We start from the raw sequence: 12,661 nt of genomic DNA, 5'->3' as shown, positions 1-12,661 counted from the left end.
TCTCTTATTACAATGAATTAGCTGAGAATGTTTTGGGTTTTTGTGTTTTTTTTTTTTGACTTTTTTACTTTTTTGAAAAATCGTATTTTTTTCAAATAATTACTCTTAATATGCACAGTTAACACTGAAAATGTAGCTGTATTCCATTGTAAGCTTAAGAACTTCACCATCTAAGCACAAATTTCTATGCAGCACATACAGTACTTCTAACTGGCAAAATTAATTTACAAAAATAGCGCAAAAGGGTATTTACGGCATGGAAAGTAGACTTTTTTATGGTACAGTTAAAATTGCTTTTAGTATGCTAAAGTGATTCCTTTTCCCCACCCTTGAATTATTGTTTTGCTTTGTTTTGTTTTTTAAATAGGAAAGTTGCTGTTTATGTACCTTGGACTGGCAGGGCTTGAAGTAGGTAGTAAAAACAGCAAAGTGATTACTTGAGAACCATTTGTGTGTTTTACTGAGAATACTTTATTTGCTGGTATAAGTTGCTAAAAATGCACAGAGCAAGTACCAATAGAAAATTTACTGTTTTTGTGTCCCCATGTGCTATATAAAATGAATGTTACACAGCATCTGTTGGAAAAGTGGCTTCATGGACATCTCTTACTTTATGTCCCATTATAAATAAAAATAAATCTTCTCAAGAGTATAAAATCTGGGTTTATCATATCAGAATCTGAAATTTTTTGGCAGAGATGCACGTCATTAGAATTCTAACCTCTTCTATAAGAGTGTTCTTCTCAATGCCTATGAGAGGACATAAGCGTACCATAATGTTAATCAAATCCAGTGTGTTCAAAAACACTTTTCTGTAGCCAGAATGACCTGCTTATAGCATCATTGCTAGTCAATGGCTGATAGGCATAGGTTTAATAAAAATGGCTAGCTTTTAAAACATAAAAAGGCAAATGTTAAAACTGTTTTAAATTGTACAGCAGAAAAATAAAGGTAAAAAGTTCTGTTTTCACTCAATGTTGTTTTCAGAAAACATATGTAGAACAGTGTTTATTTTGACAGCTGTCTTAACAATTTAAAACTTCCTCCTCATCCAGAAAAAAAAAATCTGTATTAGGACAGTCAAGAACAGGGATACAAATGATTTTTTAGGTCAGCCTTTCTGAGGTGACTGGATTGGCCAACATTCCTTTGTGTCATTAAGAAGTTCCTCTTCTTTCTGTCACTACGAAAAGGGATTGACCTTAATCATTTGGTTAAAAATCAAACCGTATCACATCAAAAATGTGGTTTTCATACAAGCTATCACAGTATATAGGCCTCTAGCTCTAAACAATAGAGTTCCAAATTTGTAAAATGTCTTCAGCAGACTTCAGAACATAGGCATTCCAAATCCCTAGAAAAATGATTTAAAAGACAGTAATTAATTAAGTGCAGCAGTAATCATAAAAGAACCTCAGATAAACAGCAAGTACTAGTAAAGTCTTACTGAATCATCCTCAATGATAGCTGCGGAGTCAAAGAAGTCTGGCCTCAGTTCAGCCCGTTCTCGTCGGTTTCTTGAAGGTGGCTAAAGAGGTGAGTCAGACATTTTAGTACATGAGATCAGTTAACTGGCTATAAAGGACTCCTGTGGCTAACAGGCACTAATGTCTTTACCTGCTCCTTTAAAAAATAGCTATGCATGGATTTCCATACAAATATAGGCTCTGACACATGAGAGTACTTCTTAAATTCACATTTTATTTAAGGAACGGGATAAAAACTGATGGATACTAAAGTAGGTTTAAGACCATCCTCATGGCTAAGGACTTGCATATGGCCCTTGCTGACTTAACGGTGTTCTTGTATTAAGACTGTGTGCCAGACTGCATAGAAACTGTCTGCTTTATGCTTTTACATTTATGATGAAATCCCAGCTCTGACATGGTCAGAAAGTGGATTTTTTTAAACAGTCCTTATGATGTTAGAATACTTCTGAGGACTGACCTGTGTTGTCCTGCCATAGAAATGTTAAGAATAAATGTGACCTGCACTGGCTTGAACAATTCCTTCATTTCCTTTCCATGGATTGCCACTTAAAGAAAGACTTAACTTACTTGATAATCATTTGAATGCTAGTAATAATCTCAGCAACTGAATTATTGCCTACATTTTCTTTCCAAGATATTATAGCCTAGTCCTAAAATAACCTACGCCTTATAATTTGGATATTAAAGGAGAAATATGAAAGCATAAAAACTAGTGAAGTGTATAATGCAAACTGATCCTCCTTCCCATTTTACAAGAAAAGAATTCATTCAGTAGACAGAGGCTATAGTAAGGTTATGGTCTTTGTAAACACAATCCTGCCTTTAGTCAGTCACATTACCACAAAAAGAGCCGAAGTTGCAATCTCATGATGCCACCTAGTTAGGAGCAATACCAGTAGTGTAAGGTACTCTCTCAGTGCCTATCCACTACAGCTTTCTGCCTTCTGCTGTGCCAGCACAACTCTGTGTGGCTGTAAACTGGATGACACCATGATTAAGGATCCCCTATCCACCCTACCTCCCAGAAAACAAACGAACTAAAGAACAGAAACAACGCTGTGATCACAGTGAAGTTTCATAAAGACCTGTCAGCAAGAGAGTTAGTGATGCCTGTGACAATGGCACAGGGAACGAAACACCACCCAGGATAACTTTGGATTATAAATTTCTAAACTCTTCATGATGTCAAGCAACAGCCTGAGTCAAAAGTTGTTACTGGATTTTGGACCATCCTTTTGCACTCTGTGATGCTGAGCAGGCAGCTTTGTGCGATGTTCAATCAGACGGGGTGTGCTGGTCCCTCTTTTCCCCACCAGCACTCCCTCTGCCCTTTAGAGGATCTAGGACTTGGCTGACTGCAGAGCAAGTCAGCTCAGCTCTTCCTTTAGCACTCACCTGAGAGGTGTGATCTGCACTGATACAACTGATACGCTATAATTCACAACCAAATTCTCATAGGGTGACAAGTTAAAGGTGAATGAGTGCTTCAGGCACTTGCTACAGCCTGAATCTAGAACATCATGAAGAGTGCTAAGCAATACTTCTTGTATTTCTATGAAAAAAACATCAGTTGGGCCTGAATCTGCAGTTTTAGGTTCCATGGAATATTCAGATAATTTCCACTTTTTAATGCTCAGATAACAAGAAATTAGGCTCAAATTTTGGACATTTTTGTTTACACCTAAAAATGCCTTTTAAATTATCTTTCAACCATCTTAAACTTGCTATTAATAAGATTTACTGACCAGATCAATGACCATTGTGTCCTCAAATTCCTCATTCATATCCTCTAGCTGACCTCGTGAAGACATCATTACATCTTCAAAGATGGGCTCAGCGTCATCTTCCATTAGACCTCGTCTGTTTAATAAAGAGAAAGAAATAATTTTCAAGCATTTGAATTTCCCAACCATGAACTTTCTCATTAAGAACAATGCTCAAATCCCATCCCTTAATATCTTCACATAAAATCAAACGTTAAGAATCAAGCCAGCATATTTTCTTAATATTAGCTTGAAGAAAATCTTATGTAAAGACAAACCTAGCACTTGCAGAGGCAAAAGCAAGAAGTCTAGTGTAGTATCATTATAAACAGTAATTAAAACTGTCCTTAACAAGAAAAAGGCAATAACCTCACTGTGTTTGCTTGCCCTTTTACAAAAAGGAGTTAACGCTGTTTGTCAAGACCACTGGTAAATGCCTGGGAATCCACCATGGAATCCCAAACCAGTTTTTAATGCCATAAGGACTTGATCTTGCAAGAGACTCTGTCCCCCATCCTGAAGAGCACTGACATGCTGGAAGACTTGGTTAGATCAGCACCAGAGCACGGAGCACTTTGCACAACAGAACGCTTCAGCATTCGCCCATGTGTATCCCAGTGGGACGCCTTGGTAAAAGATGATGTAGATAAAAGAAGCTTAAACAGGTTCACAGGAAGACTGGACAACAACTTAGAAGAAAAATTCACTGCAAATTACTTAATAGACATAACAGCATTTCATGGAAACTGCCTCAAAATAGTTGAAGGCTGGCAGAGAATTATGGAAGATTGTTCCGCACATTTGCCCTGTTCACCAGGCACCTGCTCACAGCCATGGTTAGAGGAAGGACACAGGGCTAGAGGGGCCATATGGCCCTGTACCCATCCCAACATGACAAAGCTGTTACTCTGCCTTTATTAAGAAGAGTTAAACGTCACAGAAATTACTAGCAACAACCCAGAAAAGGTAACATTTAAATGCAACTTCGGCACCTAAAATGAATCTGATCTGGAGATGAGGATGCTCTGAACACACTTACACTGCATGCCTTACACCAGTTCTCCCTTTCATGTAGTTCATTCCTGTCCTGTCCTTTCGATTTAAATCTTCTAGCTTCTGTTGGCCCAACCAAGATATCTGCATCTGGGGACTAACAAACATAAAGCAGCATTATGACTGAGAACACTAACAATTTTGAGTTGGCTATGTTTAGACAATATCTCCTCAAGTTTTGTGTCTGGGTATGTTTCAGATTAAGATATTTAAATCACATCCATCATTGTACAAGTCTTCTGGATTCCCTTCTGCAATTTGTCTCCTCCCACTGCATGTGCACAAAAAATCCATTAATTGTTGTAATAAAAACAGCTACATAAAATGCTAACATTACTCATTTATTAATGTGGCATGCACCTGAAATGGGAGTCGTTCTAAAATTCATTAAATCCTACTTCACTGCCTCAGATCAGGCAAAATATGAGTCAGAATAGATCCAAATTAATAACTGACACACATTTTAAGACAAAAATGTCACACAAAGTGAAAAACAAATTGCTTTTAAGTATTTAGCCCCCATCAACTTCAGCATCTAGTAACTTACCCACATGTAAATGCTGAAAGGCTGTACTTAACACCAACTCAATCCAGCAGTAGACAGCAATATATTTGGTATGTTTTGTGTGTTGCAGCGCAAAGAGACAGTAGGAAAAGAAGTGCAGCTCTTCAAGAGCAACACCAGTTTTTAATGACGTAATCTCAGACAGCAGTAAGCATATTTTTGACCCTCATTTTTCATAGAATCATAAAATCATTTAGGCTGGAAAAGACCGTAACCATGACATTGAGTTCAACCATCATTTTAAAAGCAGCATTAGATGCCTATGTGCAGCAGGTAAGCATAACTAATTTTAAGTGATTTTTTCCTACAGAACACATAGGATCCTTGGGCTCAGTTCACAAGGGTCATAATGATCCAGCTGTAAGGTATCTTGAGCCTCATGTGAGAGCATGTTAAGTGGGAAGCTAAGGTGACCTATAGCATGTGTGGGGAAGACAAGCTAAAGGCAGGCTGAAAGGAAACACTTCCTCCCCTCTCCTTTAGTTCACATTGTCAACTTGCATGTGGAATCCAGCTCTTTGAAAAAAAACAGAGGAGAGTGATGCTCAACAGTACTCTGCTTGCAGCATTCATCTGAGATAGGAGAAACAGGGGTTCGAGCCCCAGGTGAAAAGCGTGGCTCAACTCCCCCCCAGAAATAAGGTTCTCCCACATCTTACGGCGGGTCCTGCTCATCAGGCTCAGGAGGGTGAAACATGGTGAGTGAGTGGAAGCTGTCCCACTTTCCCTAAATGATTAAATATTCTCAGAGAGAGACTTAGCTTAGTGTGCAGCACACCAAGGTTAGATCAGAGAGGGTCAGGAAAAAGGCTCTCACTTCATCAATTATTTTTTGTTTTTACTGCAGATTAGAAAAAAAGGAGAAACTGAGAACCACAAAGTCTTCCTTCTAACCTAGAAGTTACGGCAACATCTGGGGAGGCAAATCCTTGGCTGCAGGAAGGCAAGCAAGACACATGAACCCAGATCACACGTGCCATAAGAGTAAGGTGAAAAGATATTATGGGGGTCTGACTTAACAGGGGTCCTTCCTCAGCTGTGCTTTCTTTGTGGCCAGCTGGAGTTTTCTGCCAGACTGAACAGTAGAGGTGAGAAAATAAAATCCATGCCCCCACTTGCCTTGCGCTCATACCTTTATGTGCCAACCCTCGTTCCTTCCAGGGAGCACCAGCTGGGAAAACTTGAGCCCATGTCCTTCACTCAGGACCATGCGAGTCCCTGCTGCAGTGTGAAGCAGCCCAGAAATCCTCCCACCCTACCTCACTCTGTCTTGTGGTGGTCACATGCTTAGTATGGGGAAAGAAAGGTGGCTCAACCCATTTATGGAAGCAACAAATAAGTGCTCCAAAAATAAAGAGTTATTTGTAGCCAGCTGAGCTGTAAGTATCTCTTGTGCTGAGCACTGACTCACGGATCAGATCAGGGCTTCATCTGTTCCGCTGCTGCCTGCGCGTGTTGCACACACAGCCAAGGGAGACCAGGCTGTGCCTTCAAGAGGACATTTCTTTTATGTTGCTCAGATTTTACGAGCACCTATGGCCACAAGCTTTAATAGCTTGTATGTACACCACTGACATTGGAGACTGGAGGATATTTAACGTCCCAAGGCATAATGACCATTGGTAATAATTATTTCTATGTAAAAAATTCTATGATTAGAGAATGTAGGATGAAGCAGTAGAACTTAGGATACAGCAGGGTGACTGCACATTTGGGAAGAACTGGGAAGCTGGTGAATACATATCAAGAAAAACATGATGGACAGAAGTAAGAGGAAAACCATGGCCAGGTTTACTACACTACATTGGTAGAAACCTGACTCATCTGGCCAGCACAATACTGCTCTTTTATACAGATAAACCAGATCAGTAAAGTTAGCTATAAAAGTTACAAAAATAGTCTCCAAACCAGTTACTACTTTATCTTCAAATTAGTAGAATTAGCAAATAACAGCAGTCTCTGAAATCTTTGTTCTTAAATAAACTACTGACAGATAACCACCACCATTTTTTCCCCTCTAAATGGATTTAAATGGAGTTGACTGACAAAAATGTGTACATGATTTAGGGCCAAATAAAACTGCCTGCAAAATTGCCCAGAAGTGGAAATTACTAATTCAGTAGCTAGAGTTGGACTGAAGGGTTAATTTACAAGAAATCAGTTAAGATGTGTGGAGAACCTTAACTGTACAAGGGCAGAAGGAAAGAAAAGAAAATCTAACAGGTCTTTAGAGAAACAGTTCAATCCAGCCTGGGGCCACGAACACTACAAAGATTTAACCATAATCACATGGTTATGGTCTGAGGTAGTTTTAACAAATAATTTCTACCCTGATTTCATTACAACGTATTTTTCCTGAGAGTTTAAAATAATAAAAGTATTGTTGAGCTATAGCCAAGACCTTTCCAGTTGTTTTTTCAGATAAACACTGTGTCTATGGAACCACAGATTATCTGTATAAGTAACAGGCCTTTGCCTGGCTGTCACTGTATTTTGTAGGGATGTTCCAACACTTACTTGTGTAAAAAATCTTGTTCAGATCCCTGCTCTGACTCGTGCTCCTGGATCTGCTCTCCCATTTGTCTAGTGTTCTCTCTCAAGACAGTTGAGGTGAGCTGTGGTGCTTGCAGTGTCCCTGGAGTATGTATGTTTTCATTCCTGTTCAGCCATGAGCCTTCTAGACTCTCATCTAGGAAAGAAACATTTAAAATTACTGATTCATTTGTAATAATAAGCAGCGCAGTATTACTGCCTTTAGCATCCCTCCAGCAAACTCACTGAACCTTAAGTTAGTAATTAAAGCCTTCCATCTACTGACACACTTCAATACAGTTCATTTTAGTGGCAACACCTTCTGCAAATTTATGTTTTTAATAGTTTAGTATCTATTGAAATAGTGTGCCTTTAAGAGATCAACCGGGTAAATACTCAAAATGATAAATCTTGTGTTATTTTAAGAAAGGATTACTACTAGTTATTCTCAGCAGTATTATTAAAAGTAGAAATATTTAACAAAACAAAACAAAAAACATTGCAAACAAATATTGCATTCCAGCACTGCCTAAACGGTCAGGTGCCTTGCACACATTTAGCAGATAATTTCTAAGTATTTAGCTGGTAACTTAAATATAAGACCATGAATCTCGTATGCATAAAGCAAATGACATAGTGAAACACCAAAATGAGGGAGGATAAAACCCCAAATCTGGTCAGAATACACTGTTAGAAGCTTCAGTAAGAACCATTTCAGTGAAGTACAGAGGGGACATTTTAAATAAGGAGTGGTCTGGCTGGTGTGAACTCTGAACTATGATTTCAGATAGTATATTTAGAGTTTAGAGCAGAAGGGAGAAATGGAGATGGAAAGCTGACTGAAGGTGTAAATGGGATGCTGTGCTTATATTGAGAAGGGAGCAAACCAGAGGGGAGAGTGGAGGGCTTGAGAAGGAGAGGAGCATGTGAGAGAGCAGACAAGCGTGTAGGCAAGAGACATGCAGAAGTTGCTGGAGCAAGTGAAAGACAGGATTACAGGACAGGAGAAGACAAGATCACAGATTTACTAACAGGAAGAAATATATAGTGAGATGGCAGGTGGGGATCTCAATGTATCTTTTCATTTTTTTCTATGCCTTTTACTACCCTTTAGGCTTAAAAGTTGTCTAAAAGTTGCCTATTTGTCCTTGAATTTACCTTTTATAATGCTATTTCTTTTTAAATCCTATTCATGTTTCACTTTCTTAAGGCATTGTAAAGAAATGTAAGAACTGTCTAATACAGGGAGCAGATTGACTTTCAGTAACAACAGGGAATGTTCTCCAACCTGGACGGTCTGCTGAACCCAACAGACACTGGATTTAGGTGAAAGGAACCACGGGGTTCTAGCTCTGGTTCTTCGATACTATGATAGTTTCTGCAGTGACCAAGTCTTTGCTTTAGTTCCTTTAGAGCAGATTTTTTTTTTCTTTTTAGTCTTAGCAGGATTCAAAGAGAGGTCCGCATTTGTGATTTTAATGACAAATGGAAATTAATGGTAGGACTTTTGGAAGGGTTATAAAAATATGTAAAGATAAAATAAAACAAAGACCCCTGTACATGCTGTGTACAGACCATCAGGTAATTTGTAGGCATCCAACTGTTCATAAGACTGATTCTTCACAGCTCAAGTTCTACAGACCAGAAAACAGTAAGTAGCTATTTTCTGTGAAGAGGATTACATCTCTGATTATTTCATGAGCTCATTATTTGTACACACAAAATAAACCCCTTGCATCCTCCCTGATCCTATATGCTGAGGTTGTACAGAAAAGCTTTTATGAGTAATAAAGGTCTGCATAGTGATCTGTGAATTTAAGGTCTATTAGGTTTCACATAGAAGAATGGAGAAGGGAGTCACTTCCTAAGTGGTAGTCTTTAAAACGTGTTATTCTTAGATGTCACACTGTAACCCAGAGCTGTATTTACAGTGCTCAAAGGACATGCACATATCCCACCCACATGAGCACTCCAGGAGAGGCAGTGTTTATCTGTCCTCTCTCTGGCCACCAATTACTAATGGGGGAATTTCAGGTTACTGTAGTGAACAGTGACACTGGAACACTGCCTAAGGTAAAATAAATCATTGGTGTCTTCTGATGACACAGTGCTGATAAGATGTAAGCAGACCCTCATATACTCTGTAGATGTCAGACCCACAAAAAGTCTTGGCATAGTCTGTACCGCAGCTCATTGGAAACTGCTGTACATTCAGATTTTTCAGGAACCGAACAAACAGCTGAATAACCATGGATTTGGGCCTCCATTATTTTAAGTTAGTGATATTGGTGAAAAATTCAGGACCACAGCTGTTATGAGGAAAGGTGATAGTCAAAAGGAAAGTGTTGCAAATAAACTTTTCTATTAATCACTGAAAGAAGAGGAAATGAAAAGAGGTCGATCAAACAATGTCATAAAGCCTAAGCCTACGACTCGCCTTATAGGGAAGCAAGGATATTACTACACTTTCCAAGAAAAATAAGGATATTGGTAGAATAATGAAAATAATAACATGAAGAAAGAAAAAATCTTCAGCAGCTGAATTCTGTGAAAAACAAAGCAACCTGAAGGAAGCAAAATAATGTCTGAAGCAAGCAGTGCTTTATTTACCTAGACTCTAGGTTGGCTGTTAGAAACTGAAAGACGTATCTCATGTACTGCTCAGCACAAGCTGCAAGGGAGAGAATGGACCTGACTGTAGGAGTGCATACAGACCAACTTTTGAAGTCAGGTATTTTGGTAAATGGCTGTATACTCAGGAGAATTGGCTTTAGATTCTTCACTGAGAGGTTACTACAGTAGATTCCAACCTTGGAAAAATCTCTGAAGTTTAAAGATCCCACTTATACCTTACTGTACTGAAACAGTAAACATATATTCACATAAATGTGCATGACATCCTGCGATTTCATGCAGATTAACCAGGAACAGATGCAATCTTGTAAAAAAAATTGGATATCATGGCCAAATTCCTGATTAATGCTCCTCAAATCACAGAAAGAATAAGTACACCGGGTATTGAAACCATTTTGAATAAAAACACGCATCTTTTTAGCATACTTCAATGGTCCTACAAAAATAGTGATCTGTATCTGAATTTCTGCCTTGGGTTTGCTCTAACACCTTATTAACAACTTCTCCAGGCTGAAACACAGGTAGAAAAAACAAGAATCGGTGACTGAGAAAGGTGTAGAACAGGTAGCTCTACAATCACCTCCTGTTTCCAACTTCAATAAAAGCTTTCAGTAGTTCTCAATCAGCAAATCTTAGTGTGGACAAGCAGGAATAAGGACTTGTGATGACATTTCCCATAAGGAAGTGTTTAAGCTTGCAGAACAAGCGTCTTGTTATTTCTACGTACAAAGTATAAGGAAAGCTGTAATGTATGTACAAAATGAGAAATTCCTCAAGTAGGCAACATAAACCATACAAACCTTCTACTCTCTTTTTGTGTAGCGGCGGTCGCCCTTTCTTATTTCTCACTGAAGAGGCTTTGCTGCTGCTGCTTCCGCTGTTAACAGACATTCTGTCGTCTTCGCCACCCGTAACTAGTGAGTTTCTATAGGAAATTAGTGGAAGCCATACATCTTCTCTTCTTTCCATCATCTGTTCTGTCAGAAACTTCTCTAAGTAGGAGTGACTGAAAATAGAAGACAATGAGTGCAGAGGCTCAGCATGTTGTTTTCCCTGTAATTAATCTGCAAGGCCTCTTCATATTGTTGACAGCTTAACAGTAATCCCACATGGTGTTTCCTTATTTTAATTTAATAACATACGCTGATAAGGCACTGTATCTTTAACTGATTAAGAATTCACATAATTCCCTCAAAACAAAGTAACACGGTTAATTGCGTGCAGGTTACTCAGATAAACAATACAAAACGTTCTCTCCCTGACATCTTCCTCCCACATTTGTCTGCAATCATTCACAGCACGCTTTACTTGAATTCCTTTTCTGTTTTGCATAGCAAGGAAGCCACTTCTATATATTGCTACTGTGTCAACAGACAGACTGAATTAGAACCACTATTGTGAAGACTCTTAGATTCTTTTGCATCTTGTAACAGGAAAAGAAAGGTTTCCTTAAATGCAAGCAGTTATTTTTCATTTAAAATATTGAAGATCTGTTCCATTGCTATGGAGAAGTCCAAAACATGTATTAATTTATCAGAACCAAACAACTTTCTTCTTGTATATGGCCTGGAGGGCATTTGAATTGCTTTCTTTTTCCAACAATTGTTTAGTTAAGATTGTCCATAAAATGAATAAGCAAATCCGTATAAAATGATTCTAATGAGTTTCAAGCTACAGAACCAAGCATTCAGAAGTTAGGCAACTGAACTCAGGATACTTCAACATTACTTCTGTCTTTCAACAAATATATGACAACGTACACCTTGATTACAATCTCATTCAACACCACACTGCCAGGTTATCATCACTTGAGAGTCAAACCCACAAATTCAGTAAGGAAACAAATTCTTCATCTCCCTTTTGCTCGGTTAAGCTCATGACAGGCTCAAACTTCTTGCGCAGTCTAGATGAAAGAATAGGAGAAGGAGCCACACTATATATGCCTGGGTAACAAACACATCAAACTTTTTTTAATGGGATTTTGTTTCTATTTGGTGAATAGGATCACTTTACTCAAGAAACTGACATTTTTCTGTTTCTTTTATTCAGTACTGTGACTGCTTCCCCTTTCCACGTATGCAGCCAGTAATATCCAAACCTTGGAATGAATAGGAAATTCTTGATTTATTTGCTCTCTCTCACAGTACTGAACAGCACAACATGCGAGTGCCTCCTGATTTCACAGAACTTATCTGCAGGACTGCCTTGAAACGTAAGAAGTTTTCCTGCAACCAATTTATATTCACACAACCTGAGTGCACAGGTTATGCCCAAACTGTAAAGAAAGACAAAATGTACCACTTGGTCATTCTCTACTTATTTGATGCCAAACCTGAGACAACTTTTGCTCACCATTTTAGAGCAGCTTCATATCGGCAGTTCTTACCAGCTTCAGCCAGGTTAGGAACTCCAAACTTGTGGCAGTAAGAACATGTGCTGGTGCTCCAGCAGTCAGTTGTCTAGTCTAAGTCGTCTATTGGAGAGAAACATCTCCATAGGCATTTCACCTCTGTACCGTCTTAGATGAATTCCTGTGGATTTCCGTGCCTTTATCTGCCCTGCATGTTTGTAACTGTGTTAGTACTTTCCTGCTAACTGTAAGAGCCTGGCCCCTGAAATGCATA

The 12,661-nt window shown here is 38.7% G+C and overlaps 1 protein-coding gene across 3 annotated transcripts in view; it reads right to left on the bottom strand.

Annotated features, from left to right (window-relative positions):
* Window positions 1-447: 447 nt before the first annotated feature.
* Window positions 448-12,661, bottom strand: part of STAG1 (STAG1 cohesin complex component) — a 178,068-nt gene continuing 165,854 nt past the window's right edge. For 2 of the 3 annotated variants that reach the window (XM_084292195.1, XM_084292197.1), the window contains 6 exons: window positions 10,838-11,043; window positions 7,389-7,560; window positions 4,293-4,403; window positions 3,236-3,350; window positions 1,448-1,528; window positions 448-1,354 (listed from right to left, as the gene is read on the bottom strand). In XM_084292195.1, the coding sequence (XP_084148321.1) occupies window positions 1,331-1,354; window positions 1,448-1,528; window positions 3,236-3,350; window positions 4,293-4,403; window positions 7,389-7,560; window positions 10,838-11,043 (709 nt within the window). In that variant the 3' untranslated portion in view covers window positions 448-1,330. The remainder of the gene's footprint in view (window positions 1,355-1,447; window positions 1,529-3,235; window positions 3,351-4,292; window positions 4,404-7,388; window positions 7,561-10,837; window positions 11,044-12,661) is intronic. The other variant, XM_084292196.1, reaches the window with a different exon arrangement.

The sequence above is a fragment of the Netta rufina genome (genome assembly GCF_964035555.1).
Source record: "Netta rufina genome assembly, chromosome: 9".
Classification (NCBI taxonomy): domain Eukaryota; kingdom Metazoa; phylum Chordata; class Aves; order Anseriformes; family Anatidae; genus Netta; species Netta rufina.
Note: the sequence above shows the minus strand (reverse complement) of the source record. Positions and strands in the feature narration are given on the sequence as shown.